Here is an 18,531-nt window from a genome sequence, read left to right on the forward strand (position 1 = left end):
AGCACTTTGTTATTTTCTTATTTTATATAAACGATAATCCGGTACCAATGTGGCAATGTGTTGTGTTCTATCACCTTTCTAACAACGGGTCCAGTTATGTCATGTCTAGTTCTACCATATTCCATTATGTCGTGTCCCATATATCAAATATTACCTAGAAAACGATGTGACAGACATGAATAGGGGCATATGAGGAATTCTAAAGGAACTATTCAAGGTTTTCTTTAGAGAATAAATCTTGAAAAATCAAAATCATGTGTTAATGGCCCATTGGAGAAGCACTTTGAATGACTACATTCGAAAGCACACAAAATTGTCATATCTTGAAATTAAAATACTGCAAAAGTGTTGAGAAATAATAAGTTTACCTCATTTTCCATTCCCATTTCAATGTTGGAATCAATTACAACAACAAATTATCATACAAAACCTAAACTAACACACTCACCATTATCAGAATCCACAAAAGTCTTATCTTACTACCACATTGAAGGCACATAAACCTGTTCTTTCAAATTTTGAGTAGCACTTTCTGTTGGAAAACCTCTCACATCCCCAATCGTCCACTGCGATATGATTCCGGCCGCAATCGCAAACCGGAGTTGCCTTTCCAACACATCTTGATTCCAATACATCTCCGGAAAGCTCGTCAATTTTCTCAAAATACCCGCAACAACCGCATCCCCGGACCCCGTTCTATCACAAGTAAACGGTGTAATCAACACGTCCTCCGTCCCCACCACAACCCCATCAAAATCCGGGGCGTAATAATGAAGCCGAAGCGTTCCATCCGTCACAAACAAGAATTTTAATTTATCGTGCCATAGAGGGGCGATTTCGTCTTTTGTGTAGTGGTAAAAATCTTTCGTGTTATCTTTTGTTTCTTGGTGGGATTCCGCGTAGTATTGAGGTTGGTAGTTTCTTCTTTGTTCGTGGTAGTGTTCGTCTAGTAGGAATTCAAGTTCTTGTTTGCTGACTTCGATGATGTCAGCTTGTTCCCAGGAATCCTTGATTACTTTCCGGGTTTCATGCCGGGATTTCCATAGTGGTAATGGGAGATTCATGTCGAAGAATATTAGGCTTCCGAATTTTTTTGACCATGAGATTGCTTTGAATAAGGAGGATTTCATTGACTCGGATAAAAGGACTTCCGAATTGAAGTGGAACATTCTCGCCTGCGTAAAATTAGAAACAAAATGAAAATAAAGTCCATGTCAGCGTTCCGTGAACGCCATACAACATCATATGGACATCAATGATTAACAGTAATTATTCAATTAGGCATCTAATCAACAAATCAAGATTTGTCAATTGGTGTTCAACAATCAACTATTCTAAACTACAATGTAATCTTTGAATTTGGTTTTAAATCATACTTAAAATCAGAACAATTTAGGAAAAGCAACAAGAATAAGGAAATCATGAGTATAGGTCAAGGGAACAGTACCTCTTTGAGCACTGAAAGGTTCAATTCAGAACTCATGAAAGAGTCCTCAGCTGCATCTTTAACCTTCTCAGCTTTCATCTTGCCCTTCCCATCAAACGTAATCTTCATATAAGCACAACCAGTTTTCTCTTTTGGATCGATTTTTACACCTCTAGTTTGCACTTTTTCCTTATTCATCATCAAAACAAGCTGCTGACCTAAATCATCATCCCCTACCTTTCCTATGAACGCTGCCCTGCCCCCAAGTCTTACGTGAGCTATAGCCACATTAGAAGGAGGTCCGCCAGGCGCTCTTGCAAACTCCGGCGGGTCCCACTGCAGCATTTTCCACTCGGAGTACATGTCCGGGTGCATTTGCTGATCCGATACCCTAACCGTTGGAACAAATTGCTTCTGTGCAGCTCCGAAGCAGCATATCAGAGGAGGGTCTTCGTAAGGGAAATCAATCCCGTCATCAAAATCCTGTAAATCTTCTTCTTTTTCAATTCTGTTTACTTCTGATTCTGATTTCTTCATGCGACTGGAGCTTTTAGTGGGAGTAGTTGTCGTTGTAGAGGTGGATTTTTTCCGGCCACGGCGAGCGGGTTGTGGCGCGGTGGAGACAGTGTGGTCGCCATTAATGGATGCTCGGGGTATGAGAATTGTGGGCAAGGAACGGAAGCAGGGAGTGGAGCGGAAGGATGGTGGTGAAGGAAGGATTTGAAGAATCGCCATGACTGTTGGTAGTTAGGGTTTAACAATTTGGGTCATGGTTTCTGTTTCCGATAGGGTTTTCCTTATCATGTAACTGAAAGATTCAAAATAACATTTCTTTCGTTTTTTTTCTTTTTTACATTGCGACTAATGTTAAAAAACAACAATGTATTTTAATCGAGGAATTTTTTGATTTTGTTTATGTTTAGGAAAAAAAAAATTATATACATTTCATTAACATGTAAATATATTTAACGAGTTAAAGGTTTTTCTAATATAATGTTTTAAACTTTGCTTGTAATTTTTATTAATTTTTTTTATATATTTTCATATAATTGTCATACAAGTACTTTTAAACCAAATGTTTTCTAAATCTTTTAAAAATCTTTCTTACATGTTTTTTTATACATTTTCATACAACTTATTTATAATTTTCATACAACTATTTCTAAACTTTTCTTTTATAACATTTTTAAAGTTTTTCGTAGATTTTGTATGACAATCTTCTATTTTTTTATAACATTTTAAAATACTTTTGTTAAATAGTAATTTAGAACGTTGTATTAAAAAATAAAAAAGTTTATAAAATTTGAATTAAAAAGTATAAAAAAGTTATAATAATTTTAAAACATTTACATTATAAAGTTTTTCTTGTTTGTTGCGTAATATTTTCTTTTTATTTTTTTTAAATACCCTCCATACTTATTATTACATATTTAATTTATTTAATTTTGTTAGATATTATTTACTTTAAAAATATTGCATATGCTTTAAAACAAAAATAAAAAAATTTAATAGGTTGTATAAAATATAATAGTTTTTTCTTTAAAAGTTCAATTGCTTCTAGGATTTCTTTATTCGTTCCAATGATATTTAGATCATCAACGTAGACCGCTATAATCACATACTCAGATGTTGTTTTCTTAATAAATACGCATGGACAAATAGTGTTATTTTTATAACCTTTACTTGTCAAATAATCGCTTAAACGATTGTACCACATGCGCCCAGATTGCTTTAACCCATTCAAAGATCTTTGCAGTTTTATAGAATACATTTCTCTGGGTTTTGCACGTAATGCTTCAGGCATTTTAAATCCTTTAGGGATTTTCATATAGATATCACTATCAGGTGATCCATACAAGTAAGCTGTAACACCATCCATAAGACGTATCTCTAACTTTTTAGAGACTGCCAAGCTTATTAAATATCTAAAAGTGGTTGCATCCATTATCGGTGAATAAGTCTCCTCATAACCAATCCCAGGTCTTTGAGAGAAACCTTGAGCCACAAGTCTAGCCTTGTATCTTGCATTTTCGTCTTCTCATTTCTTTTTCGTACGAAGATCCATCTATACCCTTATGGTTTCACAACTCCAGGTGTAAGGATAATATCCCCAAAAACCTTTCTCTTGCTAAGATAATTTAATTCAACTTGCATAGCCTCCTTCCATTTAGCCAAATAATTTCTTCTATGACATTCTATGACAGATTGTGGTTCGGGATCATCATTCATTATATTAGATGCAAATGAATAAGAAAATATTGAACTTATTATCAGTTTCATTTTTGTCACATATTCTATTTGTTTAACCATAATTTAGTGCAACATCTTCCTTTCCTGGGGGAATTTAGATATTTCGTGTTTCTCCAGAAACACTTTCCTCATGATCTAGTTCATTTCCCACTCCTATTCTTTTTTGTGGGTTCTTATCCTTAGAACCAAATGGTCTTCCACACTTCAGGTGTGTTTTAGACTCTTGAGTGACTTTATCATCAGATTGACAGCTAGTATATATGATTTAGTCACCTTTTTCGTGTCAGTCAGGCAAATGATTTTCCATTTCTTGGAAATGCATTATTTTTTGAACTTCCATTTCATATTGCTTTGTGCGAGGGTCAAGATATGATAAAGAAGGCTCATGTTATGAAACATCCTTTTCTATGATATTCTTTTCTCCCCCCTAATGATGAGAAATTTGCCTCATCAAATTGGCAATTAGCTAGGCGTGCTGTAAAAACATCACCTGTTAAAGGTTCAAGATATTTTATAATAGAGACTGACTCATAACCAACATATATTCCCAACCTTCTTTGATGACCCATTTTTGTCCTTTGTGGTGGTGCAATGGGGACATGTATTGCACACCCAAAAATTCTCAAATGGGATATATTTGGCTCTTGACCAAAAGCAAGTTGTAAGGGAGAATATACATGATATGCACTTGGTCTCATGTGTATCAATGATCCAGCATGTAAGATAACATGGCCCCAAACAGAAACAAGAAGTTTGGTCCTCATTATCAATAGTCTAGCTATTAGCTGGAACGTTTAATCAGTGATTTGTCTAAACTATTTTGTGTGTGTACATGAGCAAATGGATGCTCAACAATAATTTCTACAGACATACAATAGTCATTAAATGTGTGTGAAGTAAATTCACCAGCATTATCAAGTCTCACTCTTTTGATAGTATAATCAGGGAAATGTGCCCTTAATTTAATAATTTGAGCAAGAAACTTTGCAAATGCCATTTTACGAGTTGATAATAGGCAAACATGAGACCATTTGTTGGATGTATCTATTAGAACCATAAAGTATCTAAATGGTTCAGATGGTGGATGAATTGGTCCACATATATTACCTTTAATTCTTTCTAGAAATCTAGGTGACTCCCTTTCAACTTTCATTGGAGAATGTTTTATAATTAACTTTCCAAGGGAACTTTTGGTCCTTCAATGGGTCCCCATGCGTTTTCTCAATTAATCTTCGCATCATTGTTAATCCTGGGTGGCCCAACCTATCATGCCATAAACTGAATGTCCCAGGATCACAATGGTTTTCTTTAACTACCATATTTTATTCATTCATATGTATATATGTATAATGCAAACCATAATCAAGTGTTGGTAGTTTTTCAAGCACACGATTTTTGTCTATAATATACATATATTTCTTCTTTTTAATGGTCACAGTTTTTGTGTCATATCCTTAGAAATATATGTCATTGAAAATTAGTAAGTTTCTATTAGACTTTGGATAAAAGAAGGCATTTTCTATACAAAACTTCGTACCATTTAGTAATACAAATTAGGCGGTTCCATTCCCCTCTATCAAGTCTGTAGGACCTGATATTGTATGTATGACTGTTTTTGTTGGCACTAATTTTGAAAAATATTTCTTTGATTTCAAAATAGTATGCGTACTACCACTATCTTCTATGTAAAGATCTCCAACATTTTCTTGGTGTTGTGCTCCAGTTGGACTCATATTAAACTTCACATATGAAAGAAATAATAAGCCAATAAACATACTCACAATAATTATTATAAATAAACTTCATTTATTTTAGGAAAGGCATTACATGAAAAACAAAGGAAGGAAAAATAGGTTTACAAGAACAACAACATAAATTTTTAGTTTATATCTTCCATGTCATTGCAGAAATCAGCAACAATTAGCGGAGTGCGTTCAACATTATCAATGACGTTTGCTTCTTTTCCTTTTCCTTTAATGGACTCTCGATAAAGTTGACAAAGATGTGCAGGTGTGCGACAAGTCCTTGACCAATGTCCTGTGCGACCACATCTATAACATGAACCATCAGATTTTTGTGATGTCCCAACATCATGCCTTGCTACTTTGGCCTTTTCTTGTGTATGGTAATTATTCCTTTTTTGTCCACGACCACAATTATTTCCTTTTCTGCTACCAAAATTATGGTTTTGCTTATGGCTTTGGTTTCGATTAAAATAGCCACGCCCTCGTCCTAGACCACAGCCACATCCTCATCCACACGTATTGTTTTGATAACCATCAGTATATGTAGCATTTGCTTCAGGAAGTGCTACTGATCCCATTGGACGAGATTCATGGTTTTTCATCAAGAGCTCATTATTTTACTCTGCAACAAGTAGGCATGCATTCAGTTCAGAATATTTTGTGAGCTTTTGCAACCGATATTGTTGCATTAAGGTAATGTTTGTTGCATGAAATGTGGAGTATGTTTTCTCCAACATATCGTTATCAGTAACTTCTTGTCCACAATACTAAAGTTGTGAAAATATTCTAAACAAAGCTGAGTTGTATTCATTTACTTTCTAGAAGTCTTGAAACCTCAGTGTTCTCCATTCATCTCTAGCATTTGGAAGTATAACTTCCTTTTGATGATAAAATCTTATTTTAAGAGATTCCAGAAAACACTTGGATCAGTAGTATCAAGATGTTTAAATCTCAACATTTCATCAATATGATTACAAAGGAAAACGTGTGCTTTCGCCTTGTCTTGTGCCAAACAATTATTAAATTCATGTATAGCATTTGAGGTTCCCATGGACTCAAGATGCATTTTTACATCTATCATCCATGGCTCATAGTTTTTCCCACTAACTTCAAGAGTTGTAAACTCGAGCTTTGCAATGTTGGACATATCGTAACTATAAATTTAAACAAAATAACAAGATGAAAATTAAAACCCATTTATTTCAATATGTATTGCACAAAAATGGAAGCGGGAGAAGAATAATCCCATACAAGACTAAAAAAGGATAAAATAAATCAGGATAAAAAAACATCCGGTGTGAGATTGAAAAATAGGAAGCGAAGTGCTATAGTCATTATAGCTGCGAAAATTACAACCGGATCAATCATTTTGATCTTGATAACCTGGAAAAGTGAGAGAATTTACTCTCCCTTTTTTTTTCTAGAAAGGAATATGATAGTGATGTTATTTATAGTAGAAAAATAGCCGTTGTTTTTGTTGCTTATAACCGTTGTGTGTATGTGTGTGTGTGTATATATATATATATATATATATATATATATATATGTGTGTGTGTGTGTGTGTGTGTGTATTTTGTAAATCATTCAATAAGACCTTTAATTAGTACATAATTTTACTTGGTATAATTTTATTAATTAGAAACATATATAAATAAATATTAGTAAATGTTTAAATAAAATTATGAAGAATATCTAAAATATAAATAAATAAACATTGACATGTATAAATAAATGTTAGTATACATAAATAAAAGTTAGTTGCATAATTTAAATGCTAGTATGTATAAATAAAAGTTAGTTGCATAAAGTAAATGTTAGTATAAAAAATAAAAATCGTTAGTAGTCCATAATGTCCATAATGAATAAGTTTTATTAATTTATTGGTATTTTTGCTTTTAATATGATGGAGGTTTTATAATTAATAATGTTTTTTTACTAAGTAATACATACATTGATTAAAATAGATGTGATTTTCACTTGTTTAATAACATTGATTAGAGCTTTCGTACTGATAACGTGTTGTAAATTTGATGTAATAAAAACTAAAACTTATAAAGTTAAACTAAAACATTATAAAGTAAACAAGGAGATTTAAGAGGATTCTTGAACACTTAGAAGATTGTATTCAAGATGGTGCGTTTTTTTCTTTCACATTTAATGGGTATTTATACTACATACCATCATATTCTTACATCATCAAAATAATAACTAAATAGTTAATGGAAACTATTTGAAGGGTGAAAAATGTTCATCCACATGCTATGTCTAACTCAATGATTTTATGGCTTTTATAACAATACACACACACACACACAGAGGTAAAAGATCAAATGAAAACAAAAGAAAAATTAAGAACCATTTTTTAAACTTATAACTAATAATATATTTGTTATTTTTCAAAAATGGCATGATAGTAAATAACAACAAATCTTAAACTAGTTTTACAAACAAATAATTAGATATCAAAAACTATATCTAAATTAAATCTGATTCATTCTCTCATAATTCTCAAAACATCAACCTTTCTCTTCTTTACCTCCTTCTACTACCGACATCTTCATTCAATCACTACGGTCACCATGTCCACCCTTCAGCTCGCCAGAACCCATGTCGACACCGACACCGCCATCTAGATCTACAATTTTTACTATACATGCACCAGTTCCACTGATAGCGTCGTCCTCATGCATCTTGACATCCATGAATTCTGTTGGTAACCACGACCAACGACGACATACGAGTCTAGATCTAAGACTCTGACGAGCGGTGATGCCAGATTCATGAGCACCGGCGAGCGGAGTGTCCAGATCTACCATCTCCAGTGAGTGGAAACTCCTGATTTACAAGTTTTGACAGCGATGTTCCACCGTAATCGCCTCTTTCTAGATTTACTTTGTCTCTGTCCACTACCCTCGCCGGTACTCTACCACCAATGTTGTGTTGAATACAGTCAACCTAAGACCATAACTTCAAAAATACAAAACCGACCTTAGACTTGTCAATGCCCCTCACCATCACTAGTCACCAAAGAAAAAGTTGATTCAAAGCTTTTATGCTGGAGGAGAGAGAGGCCGTTTATGTTGGCTTATCAATGATTTTATTTTTCAAGAAAACAAATGATCGACAGTTGCGTTTTACAGAGACATAAGAGGTAATCTTCTTCTTTATTTATTTTTTTATTTATGTACTATTACTATTCCCTAGCTCCTAGCTACTAGGCAACTATTAGCTCCATAAACTTCCTAGTCCTTTTTGTTTTCATTTGCTACAACCTAAGAGTCTAGTGCATATTGAGTTATTATTAATTATCTTTTTCTAATAGAATATCACATGTCATGTGATTCTATATTTAATTTTGCCTTTTATTTTTATAGCTTTATTTTTGTTTTATTATTTGTCTGATCATTACAAATTTAGCTATTTCATAATTATAAAATTTTAAACAATTAATTATACATGTTTTGAATTTGATTTTTTAAGAATATATTATTATATTATAATATAAGCTTTTTTATTTTAAAAGTCTTGTTTTGTCTTTGATAAAAAAATTAGTTTGGTTATAATCGTTTTTCCTTTTGTTAATGTATGAATTTCATGTTTTAATATCTTATTTATTGTTTGTTTTTGTTAATTTTAGTTTTTACTGCTATTTAGTTATGAATCCATGTTTGTTATATCATTTGTTATAATGTTTGCATAAAAATGATATTCAAAGTTTATGTTTTATGGTTGTTATATTGTGAATTGAATTTAAAATGTGTGTTATTATGTTAGTTTTTTCTAAAAATAATTTGAATTTACGTTTTTCTAAGTTGTGATTAGTGATGTTTTAATTTTCCAATTATTTTTTAGTTTTGTTAATGCCAGTTTTAACTGTGAATGAATGAATTAATATGTTTTTAAGTTGTGAATACTATAAATGGGAGTCCTAGACTATTTTAATAAATTGTGAATGAGAATCCTAAAATAATCTATTAAATTATGAATTTGTATGGTGCACAAGGTATTTGATAAAATGTTTCAACAAAATCAAGTATGTTTTTAAGTGGTAAATACTGTGAATGAGAGTCTAAACTCCTTTATTAAACTGTGAATTAAAGTCTTGAATTGTGAGTTTTAAATTGAGAATATGGTCATGAAGATATAATTTTTATGTATTAAACTTTTAAGTCATTATATTAAGATGTGAATTTTGTGATTAAAATTTTGAATTAATCATATTTAGTTGTGAATTGATTATATTAAAATATGACTGTATTAAACTGTAAATTAATTGTATTAAGCTGTGAACTGACTGTATCCAGTTGTGAATTTTTTTATTAATGATTTGTTTGCTTTTGAAATATGATATGAATGAAGCATTATATAAAAATATGATTTTATCTAATTTTGAATAAATTATGTAAAATTTAAATTGTGAATATTTGTGTAAATAAAATTTGAAAGAAGCTATGGTCTATAGATTTGAATGTATAAATGTAAGTTTTCATTTGAGCATTTGTTTGTGAGTATAAATATTTTTTGTGCATTAAAAATGATTTTTTTATATTAAGTTATGAATTTTATGTACTAAACTGTATATTGACTGTATTAAGTTGTGAATTGATTGTATTAAGTTGAGCACTTTTAATGAATTTTGTGTTAAAATATGAATGATTTATATATGAATGTCTGTATTAATTTTCTTGTGAATATATATGTATATATATATATATATATATATATATATATATATATATATATATTATGTTGTATAAATATGTATGAATATATTAGTTTTTATAATTATTTTGCATTACACTCTGAATTAGTGAATTAATTGGTTTATTGAATTGTGAATATAATATTTAAGTTGTGGATCCATGATTATGTATATATATATATATATATATATATATATATATATATATATATATATATATATATGTGTGTGTGTGTGTGTGTGTGTGTAGGGGAAGGTTCTTTTGAGGACAATAGTTAAAGTGAGGATGTGAGGACAAGTATTATCCATTAGATTAATCAATTAAATGTTATTAATAATATTAGATGTTATAATTTTTAGAATAATTTCAAAATGAAATTTAATCCTAAAAAATCGAGAGAGGGCTAAAACAGTAAAGTTGCATGGTTAATTGAAAAGGCAACTTAGTTGGCTTCTCAATTAATTCCGATCATATCCCATGATCTTCTCCTCCCATATCATTTTGTCGTTCTGAACATTTATCAAGAAAAAATTCAAAATATTTTATGATAATAAAAAACACATGCAGTATAATCCGATCGATTACATTCCAGTATAAATATGTTAGCAGCGTAAATGGAACCGAGAATGAGAACTCTACGAAGCACTTCGAGAATGAAGGCAAGTGCGTACTTGTCGAAGTTTCCAAACACCAAAAGTACTAAAATCCATCTTGATGAAGATGATTTTGTTAACATTATCTCAGGTATGTATTACTTCTAATTTGATTGTGAGATTGGGTTTTTTTTTAACATGACGTTTTGAGGGTTTCTTTTTATGTTTACTGAGTTATACTAGAATGTCGATCATATTCAACAAGGAAAACATTTTGAATGAAAACATTTTGAGAACGATGATGTTATATTTATATAGAAATTTAGGGTTTTTTGTTTATGGAACATAGTTGATTAATATAAGTAAATGATGACAGTGTATTCTATTTTGCATGTGTATGTAAATTCTAACTAAAGTTTGTATTACTTTTTATTTGATTGTATGTTAGGGTTTAAAAAACACGATTTGTGGGTTTTTTATTTGATCAGTACTGAGTAAAAGTACTCTATTAATCGTATTCTATAATGAAACATTTATTGAATACAACCATTTTGTGAAGAATACGTTTATTGAATACAACCATTTTGTGAAGAATACATTTATAAAGAATTAGGTAGTTTGGTATAAACATTTGTTATAGTAATTTATTACTTTTAAAATTTTTGTTATGTTTATGTAATAAAGTTAATAATTTTATTGTTTATTAACTTTTGCAGGATCATCAAGTGTTGCTATTCTGGATTCCAACATGGTTGATGAGATAAAAAAGTTAAAGGGTCATAGTGGTAGAAAATTGTTTGATAAATCAGAAGAGATAGAGCAGTTAGAAGATGTAAATGAAGATAAGAAAAAAAAACTACCAAGAATAATAGTGGATGTGGAAAAAATTGATAATGAAGTTAAAGAAAGAAGGATGAAGGTAAAGAATGATAGATTTAACTATGAAGTTAATGAAAGAAGAACAAAGGCAAAGAATGATAAAAACATCCATTTAGAAGTACCAAATGAGATAACTAAGGTGTGTAAAATGAAAGGACGTCCTGAAAAGAAGGTTGATGCTGTGATTGAGAAGTAAAAGGAGGTAAAAAATGTTACAGAACTTAGAAGGTTAACTACACGTATGTCACAAAATTAATTCGTTGTATCTTGCGCTTAAAATCCTTTCAAAAGACCAAAGGAAAATGGTAAAGGATATGGGGTTTGGTGCATTCATAGGTATGGTTCTGTATTCATTGCCGGGGAAGCTATGTTATTACCTTGTTGACAATTTCGTAAGCAGCACATGTGCAATCAGATTGATAAATGGTGAAGTGAAGATTACCAAAGATACACTGCATTCTATGTTTGGACTACCAAATGGTGGGTTAGATTTTAAGATAATGCCAAGTTGTGTGAAAACATATCCTTTACTTGTGGCTTGGAAAGACCAGTTTGAAGATGGGAAATATAATATTACAAACTACTTGAAGAAGATACAAGGTACCCACAAAGGAGATGAGTTTTTCAAGCTTAACTTTTTGGCATTGTTTATAAATACAATGCTGGAATCAGAGCTAATGGGTTCATGCAAAGTTGATTTTATTGATAAGTTAGTGTTATGTAAAGATATATCAAATATAAATTGGTGTGATTGGTTCATTGAAACATTGGTGAAAAGCAAAAACAAATGGAGGGCAAATGATAAGAATTGTCATTACATTGGGCCAATTTCACTTTTAGTTGTAAGTTACATTGTTATTAATATTATTATTTATAGAAGTATATTAAATTATCATTATTTTTATTGTATTTGGTAATTGTGCAGGTTGCTTATGCGGACAGAGTTATATGTGATGAGTTAATACTAGAAAGGAAGCGACCATTCATAAAGGAAATAGATTCTAAGCACTTGAGGACATTGGAAGATCATGAAGAAAAGAAGGGTAATTTCGAAACATTAGATATAAAAGAGGAATTACATGGGGTTTACATAGAAGATAAAATGTATGAAGATAGTAAATGCGCATCAAAACCAACTATTGTGGAATCTGTTGAGGTAAAATCTGTTTATGTATGGGTACTATAATGTTTATGTTTGTTATGTTATAGTGTTTTTTTAATGAAAATTGTAATAATATATATATATATATATATATATATATATATATATATATATATATAATTTTAACATTTGATTTGAATTAATTCAGGATACTTGTGGAATTATTGAGATGAGGTATAGAAGAATAATCGATGATAAAAAGATAATGGATGAAACAATTAAGACGGGATTGGAAATAGGACCTGATAATCATGAAATGTTACAGTGGGTGAGTAAAGTATGTGAGTTGTTTTGTGGAACGGTTCAAGGAACAACAGTTGCGAAGGATGTTAATGCTGATGAGGTTGTGAATCAAAATGTAATTGGGAATAATGACGATGCAATATCACCAACAAGGGAAGGAAGAGTCATGATACAATCACCTACAATTCAACGTTCCACTAGAAGTTCAAAGAAAAGTATGAATTTTACAAATACAAATGAAGAAACGAATGAAAGAGGATGTGTAGGTGTTGTATTTTATGAGGGGAATTCAAGTTTTGATTCACCAATTAATCTAACACCTGGTTGGATACGGCAAGCGGATGAAATCGAAATAAGTAGTGCTAAACAGAAGAAAATGGATTTTGTGAATGATGGCCCATCGTTTGGTTTAGAAATAACTCAAGTAACAGATGAGCTTCAAGCTTGCAGAGTGAATGATGTGAATAATGAAAAAGGCAATGGAGTTTTTGTGGAAGTCACATCATCCGTGGCTGAAGGAGCAAAATTAGCGGATGATGGAATGAATGAAGATGATATGAAAGAGTTAACTGAAGTTCATATTGGATAAATTGTAGATCAAATGGAAGGTACAACATCTGTGGGTAAGGGAAAAGGCATATTGGATGATGATACGAAATCTTTGGTGAATGAAAAAAGTGAAATCAAAGGTGACAAGCAATAATATATCTGTTGTACATGGAATGGTAGAGAAAAGTACGAGAAAAGGGAAGAAGGGTCCAGAGCTAAAATCACCATATGTGAAAAGAATAGTGGATGTGGGTGATAGAATTCAAAGTGAAGATCAGATTGTCGCGACTACTTTAATTGCAAAAGATATGGATGAGAGGTTAGTTTTTTTTTTTTTTTTTTTTTTTTTTTTTTTGTTTTTTTCCTTGTTTGTATGTGTAACTTTAATGTTTGGTTCAGCATTAATATAAGATTTTTGGTAAATGTAATGATGTTATATGAATTATTTTAAATCCAGTTATCATGTTTGGGAAACTAACGAAGGGTATGGAATAAACTTGGGCATTGCAAGGAGTCTTGTCTTTAAAACAAAAATTGCAGCAAATGTGATTGATTGTTGGTCTATCCTTCTCAACAAGTCAGAAGTGTTTAGGTCGCCTTCATCAGATTCAAGGTTTTTTTTTTTCACAACGGATGTGCTTGTAAGTAAATTACGTGTTGTGATATTATTATTCTATTAGTTTACTTTACTACACATTTTTTTTTAAATTGTTCAATACAGAATAAGGGCATGCTAGATGAAACAAAGCATGAATATTTGAGGTATACAGATTTTGAAGAAATGAATGCCAGAGCAATAGAGGATACTGATGAAAATATTGATCTTAAAAAGACAGATATCGTAAGTATCTAATTATGAAGCGTATATGTTACAACAGGTAAATACCAATTTGTTTTATATTAATATTATATTAATCTCTTGCAGATAATTTTTCCTATTGTTGATGGAGATAAGTACTACATGGTATGTTTTGACCTGAAAAGACGTAAAGTATTACTTATTGACCATAAAAGGACTGAAGGGACAATTGAGTCAATATATGGGAGTAGACCAAAAATCTTGGTTAGTTTTTTTTATTATGTTAATACTCAAAAACTAATATTATGATATTAACAAAAAAATGTTTAACCATTTCAACAACAATTTTTTACGATGTATTTTGACACTGTTGGAAACAGAAAAGGAAATGTTTTAATGATGGAAGAAATTAAAGCAATTCAAATGAAGTGCCAGGTTAACAAAAACAATGATGGTGGTGGCATTTTCCTTATGAGGCACATGGAATGTTTATGGGCCATCATTCTGCAAAATGGGATTGTGCATTGGGAGGGGATATGAAAACACAAGACACTTGTATCCGTCGATTAAGGTATAAGTATCTTTGCAAGTTGTTGTTGACCGAATTCAACATTGTTAAGGATGATTTCATGGTGGAATACAAGAAGCTGGCTAATATGGAGAAATTCACAAGGATAAAGTTGGTTGATCAGAAGTTGAAAGGATTTTGCAAGGATTGGAAAGGTGGTGTTTCTTTAATTTAGGAGGTAAGGTATGTGTTTTTATCAGACTATGATGGGAATGTTATGTTTAGTATGTGTATTAAGTTATGTTTTTTTTGCGTCTTAAGTGTTTTGAATAATGGTATGTTTACTTTTGGGTTGGTAAACTGTTAGGATCTGCTTTAAGTTTGTAATAAGTGATTTAGGTTTTGGGTCAAATAATGCTCATCAAGTTTTTGTTTGCGTTTGATTATAAGTATTGTCAATTATAAATCACTGATTCATTGGTCTATATGATGAATATGTTAGTATGAATGATGTTTTTTGGTTGGTAAAATTTAAAGTTTTTAGTATGAAGAATGTCTTTTGGTTGGTAAAATATCAAGTTATTTGTTTGCCTTGGATTTCTAGTATTGTCATTTGTAAAGCAATGATTCTGAAAAGCTTTTATAAATCAATGATTCTGAAAAGGTAAACACCTTTTACCATGAGAAATTACATACATCAAATGGTAATATAATTTTTAATAAGGACATAATTTACCGTAAAAATTGGTACGGATGAAAGACAATTTACCATTGAAATTGGTGTGCATTAAGGTAATGATGAAACACATTTCACTATAGGAATTGATGTGCATTGATGTACAATATAGTATCTTAAGGTATAATTAAAGACTGATATGTTGATAATCATATTAACAATAAAATGCAAATAAATATAACAATAAAATGTTATGAATTTATTAAGTAAACTATTATTTGAAAAAAGTGGTAAATGTTAAAATCCAAACTAAAATGTTATAAATGTCTACGAAGATACTAAAGTAAGAAACAATGAAATTAAAAGAGTCAAACAACAACTTTATTCTTGGAAGGTCTCATTTTGGCAGAGTTTGTCTTCTCATCTTCCTTCCTAACTGGACAGTTTCTCCAATCATGACGTGGACCACCGCAATACTTACAAGATCTTGCTCTATTAGATGACTTTTTCTTTGAAACCTCATTTGAACCTTTGAGTCTTTTTCGAAGTCCGCATCCTTTGTTCCTAATTGGGCTAGGATTTTCAATATTAACTTCTGTCAGGGTTGTCACACCTAGCAACTGCTCAAACTCCATAGACTTCATTGGTTGATCTTGTAAATTCAAATCGTCAAGCATCTTTGTTTCCTAATCCTTTAGCTATTGCAAATAGGAAGCAAGTTTCTCCTCGTCATGAAAAAAAGATGAAATACAATGGTCAATAGAAGAAAAGATTTCTATTGCTTTCTATTCGATATTCTGATCAGAATCGACATAACGAAAACAATTTCTAAGCATTTTAGTTGGAATGATGTCCTTCCGCCATCGTCTAAGTACATACTTAGAAGGAATGTCGTTGAATTTGAAAGCCTTCATAACACAAAAAATGTGGCAACATAACACCCCAAAATGCTCAAACTTCATACATTCACACGAGAATGTTTCTTCTTTTTGATTGAATGTCACCTAATAATTTTAAAAGATATAGAATGTGAATAAAATTTTGCTTAAAACTAAGGTATGAGAATAAATTAAATAAAATTTACCTTAAATTGAGCATCATTTAGTAGATCATCAAACTGGTCATCATTGTCACTGTCTAATTGGATCACCTCAACATTCCTGCTAGAAGATTGGTTGTTCTTATATTCTAAGACAACAATCTCATAAACACCATCAGAATTGGTAACTGAGTAATGAGAACATGAATAAACAGACCTTACAATCTCACGTTGTACTTGTCGAAATACATTTTTTGTGTAATGTTTCATGGCATTTACCTCAATCTCAAGTTGTGTGATTGGTATAGGTTTTTTGTCATTTGTTTTGATATCAAATTGAGCTTGAGTACTACGTTACTTTTCCATTGCTGATTCAAAAGTGTTCATAAAGTGAACCAAGGTAGAGCCATAATGTGTATTCTGATGGAATGTAGAATTTTCACTTTCTGAGCGCGATGTGGTGCGCATCAAGCCTGATAAAGGTACGTGCTTGAAAAATACAGGTATCCAAAAATGCCTCTGATGATTTGAAAAACTCTTTGATCGCTTAGATCTTACACAGGTTAATCAGAATAATGCAAACGTAATAACAAACAAGAGAATGAATCAATAATAAGCTGAATGATTCAATAGATTCACGCCTCAGCAGAGCTCGATGAAGAACTTCCGCTGTAGAGGCTTTTAGGGTTACAATCAACAAAACAATAATGATCGACTAAACAGCTACGTACAAAGATGCATGCAAGCATCTATAAATACTAAACCCTAATAATTAAATCACGGATGGACAAGCCCAATCCGGATACAAAATTGGTCTAAGGACCGAGCCCAAGACGCAACACATAATGAACCCAACGATCTCCCCCTTTGCGTCAATTGGGGCGAGACTCTACTTTGGCTTACTGGATCCTGCTGCATTAACCTTCTTCGTGGTTTCGAACACGCAAGGAATGATGGCAAGAATAGTTCGTCGGAAACGAATATACAAGTGGATCATGTCATTGAAGTATTTCTTATCATCTTCAGAATTTTGCTTACACCGATTGATGATCCCCAGAACATGCTCCAGAAACGTAGTGGTGTAAAGATGTTTATCAGCTAAAGCGAACATACATTTTTGGCATTCATTCCTGGTGAACATAACCGAGTTTCGTTTCGGATCAATCCTCCCCATCTGCATTTTATTTAGATCACTTGCAGAACCGACTGGGGAGATGGTGGGCTTCTTCCTAAGTACATTTGCAATTTCCTGATCCATCTTGGCAACCTCCATTATATAACAAACCAACATCCTCTTGAAGTGATCTATGATCGGCCCATATTCAGCTTCATTGGTGAGGAGGATGTTATGCAGAATGATCCAATCATGAGGATTTAGATTAGGAAGATCAGCAAGAGTAATGGCATGTTCGGCTTTATCTGACCCCCTCAAGACTTTGAATCTGATGTTCGTGAAGTTACCCTCCCGAAAGGGTTTGAGGACCCGAACATTGACAATCTTCTGTGCACTCCACGTCTGATACTGAGGTTGAGCAAACCTCAGATAGAAATCAATAAGTTCCCTATCAACCTTCGGGTGAGGATAAGGGACTTCAGCTATGTGGGGAAATGCATGAAAAATAAATGCCTTTCAGGTCAAGGGCATGTCGAATTGAGAATCAACAGAATTAGCCCTGTCCAAAGAGATCACAGGTTCAAGACAGAGGATGCTAGGGGACTCGATAGCTTCTTTGATAAGCTTCTCAAGAGTCCATGGAGGGAATAGGGTTTTTCGACTTTCAAGAAGATCATGAGCCTCCTTCATCTTCCTTTCATTTGCTTCCGCCTCCCTAGCAATCTGAGCATTCATGTCCGGTTCCTTGTCCCTGGCCTGTTTCTTCAAAATATCAGCAATGGTTTCTTTGTCTTCGTCTCCATCACTGTCATCGAGAACCTTTTTGCCTTTGTCTTGAGCACCCG

General features: G+C 32.0%; 1 protein-coding gene across 1 annotated transcript; it reads right to left on the reverse strand.

Moving 5' to 3' along the window:
* Positions 1 to 348: 348 nt before the first annotated feature.
* On the reverse strand, positions 349 to 2,262 carry FLN1 (fructokinase-like 1). Its single transcript, XM_079003215.1, has 2 exons — positions 1,448 to 2,262; positions 349 to 1,175 (listed from the first exon to the last, which is right to left on the reverse strand). The coding sequence occupies exons 1-2, from the start codon at positions 2,159 to 2,161 to the stop codon at positions 480 to 482; spliced, it is 1,410 nt and encodes a 469-aa protein (XP_078859341.1). The 5' UTR covers positions 2,162 to 2,262; the 3' UTR covers positions 349 to 479.
* Between the last annotated feature and the right edge of the window lie 16,269 nt (positions 2,263 to 18,531).

This window comes from Lactuca serriola, chromosome 5 (assembly GCF_051521515.1).
Source record: "Lactuca serriola cultivar US96UC23 chromosome 5, Lser_US96UC23_V15, whole genome shotgun sequence".
Taxonomy (NCBI): domain Eukaryota; kingdom Viridiplantae; phylum Streptophyta; class Magnoliopsida; order Asterales; family Asteraceae; genus Lactuca; species Lactuca serriola.

What these genes read in the sequence shown, in the direction of transcription:
- FLN1 (XM_079003215.1), bottom strand. Translation starts at nt 2,161, where the DNA reads ATGGCGATTCTTCAAATCCTTCCTTCACCACCATCCTTCCGCTCCACT. An exon ending in ACCTTTCAGTGCTCAAAGAG is followed by an intron (nt 1,176 to 1,447) that starts GTACTGTTCCCT and finishes AATTTTACGCAG; the next exon opens with GCGAGAATGTTCCACTTCAA.